The 7,597-nt window shown below is 35.2% G+C and overlaps 1 protein-coding gene across 1 annotated transcript; it reads left to right on the top strand.

The window, feature by feature from the left end:
* Positions 1-551: 551 nt before the first annotated feature.
* LOC118749333 lies at positions 552-898 on the top strand. Its single transcript, XM_036484129.1, is given in 2 exon segments — positions 552-804; positions 807-898. Coding segments are annotated over 2 exon segments (345 nt in total).
* Positions 899-7,597: the final 6,699 nt, after the last annotated feature.

Raw genomic sequence — 7,597 nt, 5'->3', positions numbered from 1 at the left:
CATGTAAAGGCCAAAAATGGTGATTTTTTGAAATGATTGTATGGGGAACCCCCCAGGGGAGTTCCAGGGGGTGTGCCACTGGCATGGGTGGATCGGCCGTCCAAAGTTAGTGGGGGTCGGTCATACATTTGGACTCGATTGGAGCACTCTAAATGGGTCAAAGTGGGATTTTTCAAAATTTGCCCCTACCCAAAAGTTTGACCCAAATTGGGGGACATCAGAATTCGTTTTAGAGGTATGGTTCCTTCGGCAAAGTTTCTTATTTTGATCCCTAGAATACGATTTTCACAGAGCAATGAGCGATTTTGAAATCGACCCGCCCTAATATATATATATCTCATGATCCACTGATCGGATCTTAACCAGATTAGTATGGGACCACCTCTGAGACACTACCTTTCCGATGCAAAACGAATTATCGGTTGACGTGGTCCAAAGTTATGCGGTAACATACATAAAAAAAAAAAAAAAAGATTCCGACGAACTGATAACCTCCTCCTTTTTTGGAAGTCGGTTAATAAACAGCCGAAATTCTGCAAATCTTTATAAATATGACTTTTGTCGACACGCTGCGAGAATTTCATGCTTTATGCTGCGATGATGACATAAAGCGTGCTCTGGACGTTCGAGTATTTTTGGACTTGGAACGCGATAAACGTGTTACAAAATTGTCGAAATATTACGATTCGGATTTGAATTTGGTATATTTGCAAGGCGAAGGTGTCAATGCAGTTAACACTTTTGTTCGTGTTTTGTCCAGCCAACCACTAAATTTCGTTGAAGTAGAAAGTATTCAAAAGAAATTAAAAGCGCTGCGATTACTGTTGCTATTTGCGGCACATCAACGAACATTCTTTACTACGAAGTAACGTCAGGCAGGGTCGACAAAAAATTATGATTAACTACACTGAAAATAAAATTTCGTAAAAGTGCTACGAAAATCTTTCGTAGTGTTGGTTTTTGTACAATGTACGAAACTTTCGTTTATAATACGAACACATTTTCCACAACGAAACAAGATTTTACGAACCATACGTAAATATAACGAAAGGACTTTCGTAAAGCCTTTTTTCAGTACAATTTACGAAATTTTTCGTTTATTTTACGAAACACATTCGTAAAGCACTGAACAAATCTCTGTACGAATAATTTTGTATATTGTAGGAAAGCCTTTGTAATATTTACGTATGGTTTTAAATTTACGAAATCTACAATTCTGTATTCGTACAATTTAGTTAATACTTTCGTATAAAGTACTAATGCAGAAACATGTTTTTTAAATTCGTACAACATACGAATATTTTCGTACAATATACTCAATTACCGGCAGTGTAATATTTCATCATATTTTTATGTATCGCGTGTCATTGCGGAATTACTTGTTGGCTGCTGTGAGACATAAAATATAATTTTAAACGTTTTAAAAAGGATTTGCTGGATAAAAAAACAATACAAAATTAAATATTAAAGCTGTGGATATACAATGTTTTTAACATCGCCTACGCTGTGCCTTGCGCTGCAATGTAGGACTTAATAAATAGGCAATTTCATCAGTTACCTATCAACGGCAAGCATAAGCCAGGAGCACTACTTAATGTAATTAAAAGTAAGTACATGTATGACTTTTCACTGAAACTTGCTTTTCAGATGCCTTATAATTTTCCTTTAATTTATCGTCGTCAAGGACACAAATCTCGATGAAGCTGCGAATCTGTCAAGTGCCTCTACAAAAAAATATTACAGTGAAACCCTCTTAAGTACCCCCCGCTTAATGGCCTAACCCGCTTAAGTAACCAACATTTTTGGACGCCATGAATTTTTTAATGTATTCTGAAGAAAATCCCTCTCTTAAGTACCTCCCCGCTTATGTAACCAACCAGCCTTTGTACCTCAATTTTTCATGCCCATTTACAATTTTACTTATAATTTTCCCCTTTTAAGTGCTCTTTTAAAATTCCTTAAAATATTTATGTATTTTGAAATTCAGTAGCAGCGTCACACACCTTCGTAAAAAAAATTCTAAAAAATCAACGGTAACTTTTAGCCACTTGAAACTTGCACATTATTACACTAAAATTGAATGGGCTAAAAAACTGTATACTCCAAAAACACTTCTGAGAAAAAAGTTTGAAATTATGGTTTTTTTTTAAGTGTTCTACAAAATCTTAAGCTTAGGTTTATATGGTATTTGTTAGGGAATGAACTGCATTTTAATTGATTGAAAAATCTTAAAAATTAATAAATAAACATAAGTGGCAAACAATATTATTGTGAATTCGGTACAAAATGAAATATTTTGTTTAATTAAGTTTTTCTTTACATATTTATGTATTTACATAATGCTACGATTTTAGTTTTAAACTATGTATTCTTCATTAAATGTTGTTAATCAAGTATTTATGTAAGTTAACAAGAAGATGTAACTACATCAGTAATTATGTCCGCTTAAGTACCCGCATCGAGGTACTTAAGCGGGTTCTTTCAAGTACACAACCCGCCTAAGTACCTTAAAAAGCTGGCATTTTTCGTGAGGTACTTAAGCGGGTTTTGCTGTGTAATGTTTAATAAAGTAAAACCAGTATTTTTTATATCCTTTCATATTTTATATCTTATTATATTTAGTTTTGTTGAGTCTCATAGTTTAACACTTTGCATCAATATAAAGTAGATATTGAATGAAGCCTAAGCAATAAAAAAATATGTAGTATAGAACCTATTCGTATGCATATAGATAAAAGACTTAAATTTTATTATAGGTAAAATAACCTTTTTTATTAATTCTAAACTACAGCGTAGTCACAAAATTCTTCTTCTTTCGTAGAACGTATGATTGCTTTTATAATTAACACTATAAAAAACATGACTAAAATTATAGCACAACACTTTCATTATATTTTAATCAATAATGTTAAGCGTTTTTGCAAAACGTATTGTTAAACAAAAACGCTTAAAATTAAAACAAGTAAGAAAGTCTAAGTTCGGGCGGAGCCGAACATTAAATACCCGGCGCAAGTATTAAATATATGTTTTCCACCTTTCCGAAAGCTACCGCTACATGATAAGCCGGGGTGTATAGATTTTAAGTAAATTAGCGTCCTTAAATTTCGAAATATTGAAATTTCAAGCATATCTGAAATTTACCGTTATATGAAATGCGGCCTCAATTTTAGTCCGATTTCAACAATTTTCAACGGTTTGCTTTTATGTGGCAAGCACAATAACCATACCGAGCTTGGTGCAAATTGCTAGAACGGTTAGCGAGATACATATATGTGATCACAAGTGGGCGGTGCTACGCCCATTTTCCAAAATTTTGTCATAAACGTATTTCTTGGTAAAGAATTGTTGCAATCATCAATTTTGAACAAATTAGCTTCAATATTTACTGATTTATCGAAGATTTTGTATTTCTCGAAATTACCGTTATATGGAATGTGGGCGTGGTTATAGTCCTATTTTACTAATTTTTAGCCATTTGGTAAGTTGTACCAAAGCCAACAACTGTGCCAAGTTTGGAATAAATTGGTGCAGCGGTTACCAAGATATACACATGTAACCATAAGTGGGCGTGGCTACGCCCATTTTCCAAAAATGTATAATATTCTTATTTTTCGTCTAAAAATTATTTTAAATATCAATTTTGAGTGAATTATCTTCAGTAGTTACTAAAATTACCGTTATATGGGAGGTAGGCGTGGTTATTGTCCGATTTTTAAAACTTTCAGCCATTTAGTATGCTGTACTAAGGCCAACAACTGCGCCAAGTGTGGAAGAAATTGGTGCAGCGGTTACCAAGATATACACATGTAACCATAAGTGGGCGTGGCTACGCCCATTTTCCAAAAATTTTTAATATTCATGTTTTCCGTCTGAAACTCATTGTAAGTATCAATTTTGAGTGGATTATCTTCAGTAGTTACTAAAATATCGCAGTTTTCGTATTTCTTAAAATTACCGTTATATGGGAGGTAGGCGTGGTTATTATCCGATTTCGCCCATTTTCAATACCATCCGTCCCACGCCCAAAAGAAGTTCACGTACCAAGTTTCGTTAAGATATCTCAATTTTTACTCGAGTTATCGTGTGCACAGACGGACGGACGGACAGACAGTCACCGCTTAATCGATTTCTCTTTTCATTCTGATCATGTATGTATACATTTGTCTATATCTATCTCGATTCGTTTTGCCTGTTACAAACAACCGTTATGTGAACAAAGTTATAATACCCTTGTGCACAAGTGCGCTCGGGTATAAAAAATAAATAAATAATAAAAGTGTTGTGTTATAATTCGTACTATGTTTTTTGCAGTGCACATTAGGTCAAATGATTACTTTTTCTGTGCGAAATTAATAGCCGCTAAAATATAGCATTATTTTTATGTAAAAGGATGGAAACCGTTAAAAAAAGTGTAAAGTAAATATTATGTAAAAATCGTGACTTGGCTTTCGTAAAACAGACTTTTATATGTTCAAATGATGAGTATATGTGTTTAGGTAGTTCTCGAAAACATTGTCCAAATAGCCTGGTTTGGGAACAAGTTATTTTCTTACCACACTCAACCCGGAAGGGGTTGAGCTACATAAATAAAATAAGTATGGTCATATGTACATAAATGGTTTCATCTAGGGATTAAAAAAAAAATATTTTCGAAGTCCCCAAATTAAAAAAATATATATATTTGCTACATGTCTCGCAGATATGTCTCGCAGATATCCTTAAGCAGTTAGTCTTTATAAACACTCAATTTTCACTTAAGATTTTTCCCAAATTGTCCACCAATACTATTTATATTCTGACTGCAAATGCTGCATTGTAACACATTTACTAAAAACCGCTGGTAACTTCCTGAAAAGAATACGAATGTTTTTGAAAATAATTTACGAAAAGAATATTCAAATTCGAAATTGCAATCCATAGATTCTCTCAATGATTTGCCTTTTTACGAAGGCTGCTCATCAATAGTCTTTGCAAATCAGCGCAAGTGTCTTTGTAACATAGCTATGCTACAGGAGATGAAATTTAATCCAAATTGAGGCTGGTATTTTTTATTGCTATCAAATACTTCCATTTTCACTATTTATCACCATTAAAATGGACTATTTACCACCATTAAAATGCAGCGCCACTTGCAGCCGGGTAAAATACTAAAATTTAGGCTAAGTTATTTTAAGCGAAAGGGAGAACAGAACCAAAATTTTTGGGGATAGCCAAAAATTCGGATAAAATGTTAGCTTTCGCATTTTAGCATATTTTAGCGATAGTGAAAGTTAGAATCCGGCTGCTGGTCGACACAGTTGGTTTTGATTTCTAAAACAAATTCATCAGTAAGAAACGGGATAATAATTCCATAATTTTCGTCTTTGTTTGATAAATAATTGCAAAAAATACGCGTTTTTTCTACTAAGAGTTTCATGAAACTTTCACAGATATCAACAGCACCAAATTCGTTTTTTCAACATGGTTGACAACCGCTGAAAGCCTTTCTTTCTTTGAAAGTGTGACTTTGTTTGATTGCTGTCTAATGATGATTTTTATTTTACAAAAACAAAGTGAAGTTTCTGTTGTTTTGGAGTATTCCCTACAAAATGGCATCAACAAATAATGTAAACTTGCGTTTACGAAATTGGACTTTCGCACAGCCAAATTAATCATTTGACCTAATGTGCAGTGTGGAGAATGAAAGCAAAATCGCACATTCTACGAAACAAGCGCAGATTTTACGAAAGTGATTTCGTTAAATATACGAATTATTTCCGTGCATTTTACAAAAATTTCGTAAAAAAATTAGGAAATAGTTCGAATTTTTTAAGTATATAGTACGAAATCCGTTAGTAGATAGTACGAAATTCTTTAGTAAATAGTACTAAACCCTTTAGTAAATAGTACGAATACATTCGTAAAATGTACTAAAAATCTGATGCCTCATAATTTCGTAGTATGTACGAAAACGGTTTTGTACAATCAACGAAAATTTTCGTGGCTCAAAATTACGAAAAATTTCGTAAGATTTACGCAAGTTTTCGTTATATTTACGCAGATTTTATTATCAGTGTCTAAATACTTACAATGGATTCTTACGCAGTAACTGAAATGTAAATAATTGTCTATTTATTTTATGTATAAAAATAAAGCGTAAATTAAAATAAAAAATAAATTAAAAATTAAAAAAAAACACATGGTCCTTCGAGCCGGATATTAGCGGCTTGTTTTACATTTTACATCCACTAGAAGACAAGTCGTCTGGGGGGGGCAGGATGTTTAGGCGACTTATAACACCTAGTGCCCAAAGGTATGCTACAGCCCAAGCAACTGGTACCAAACCGGATATAAAACACGTTTGTATTTATAATATATAAATTTCATATACAACGGTGATGTGCACTACCTTGCCCGCGGGCAAAGCTCTTTTAAGCTTTCTACCCATTTTGTATAGGAGCGTGCAGAGTAAAAGCTCTCTCTGCCCGTCGCTGATATACAAGCATGTGCAAAGCTGTATGTGCAAAAATTGCGTGTTAGAAATTATTTAAGCACATGTACTTCTCTACTGCCGCAGAACAAAATCTACTAAAGTAGTTAATTGCTGGCACCCAAATAATGCTCACAGGCTAACCCAATATTCGCGGCATGCGTTTTGGTACGCACGCAGTCAAATTTGTTTTTTTTCGTCACCCGAAATTGGCTTGCGTGCGTTTACATTTGATTTCATTGAGCGAAACGTGAAATCCAAATGTCACGCAGAACAAAAATTGGAAATTGAGTTAGCTTCATACGCACGCCGTTCAATTTCGGTTGGTCCCATACAAGTGCATGTGCTATCGCACATTTTGATGCATGATATAAATGTTTTTGCGTCAAAAAGTGTGATAGCGATTCGACAATTGTCGCTAACTGGTTTCAGAATCTCCCCCCAGGTCCTGCACTTCTCCGATCTTCTGGACGATCGTCACGTGGTCTGGGCGATAAATTCGTTCAAACCATTAAAGTCGCCGGGGACCGATGGCATCATACCTGCTCAGCTGCAAAAGCCTCTGAAGGTGTCGTGCAATTAGTTGGATCCTATTTATGCGAACTGCGTGAGAACCGGGTACATCCCCAAGGCTTCGAAGGTAGTCAGTGTTGCGTTCATCCCGAAGGCCGCATATGTTTCCCCTAGGTATTTGAGGCCAATCAGTCTCTCTTCGTTTTTGCTAAAAACGCTAGAGAGACTGATAGACCTACATATAAGAAACGCGATTCCTCGTGACTGCCTTTCAAGAGCTTTTTGCAAGAAAAGGTCCGTGAATACCGCTCTGCACACATTGGTAACGTGGTCAGAGGAACCCTTCACGCATAAGAGGGGCCTTCAACAATGTCACTCCAGAGGCAATATTTAAGTATATTCATAATCTGGAGGTTGAAACCAACCGAACAAGGCTTATCTACAGCTCACTTCGTGGCAGAACAGTCGCCTAGGAGTGCGACAGCGCCTGCACACAGTGCAGAGACAGTGCAGTGCTCTGGATTGCGGTTGTAAACGACCTGTAGATGATGTGAAACTTTTTGTTAAGGGACGATTTATATACACCCTTTTTGATCTGGCTCAACCTGAACCAGG

The sequence above is a fragment of the Rhagoletis pomonella genome, unplaced genomic scaffold, assembly GCF_013731165.1.
Source record: "Rhagoletis pomonella isolate Grant_MI unplaced genomic scaffold, Rhpom_1.0 Rhpom_scaffold_00015, whole genome shotgun sequence".
Taxonomy (NCBI): domain Eukaryota; kingdom Metazoa; phylum Arthropoda; class Insecta; order Diptera; family Tephritidae; genus Rhagoletis; species Rhagoletis pomonella.
The sequence above is the reverse complement of the archived record's forward strand: the minus strand, read 5'-3'. Positions and strand labels throughout refer to the sequence as shown.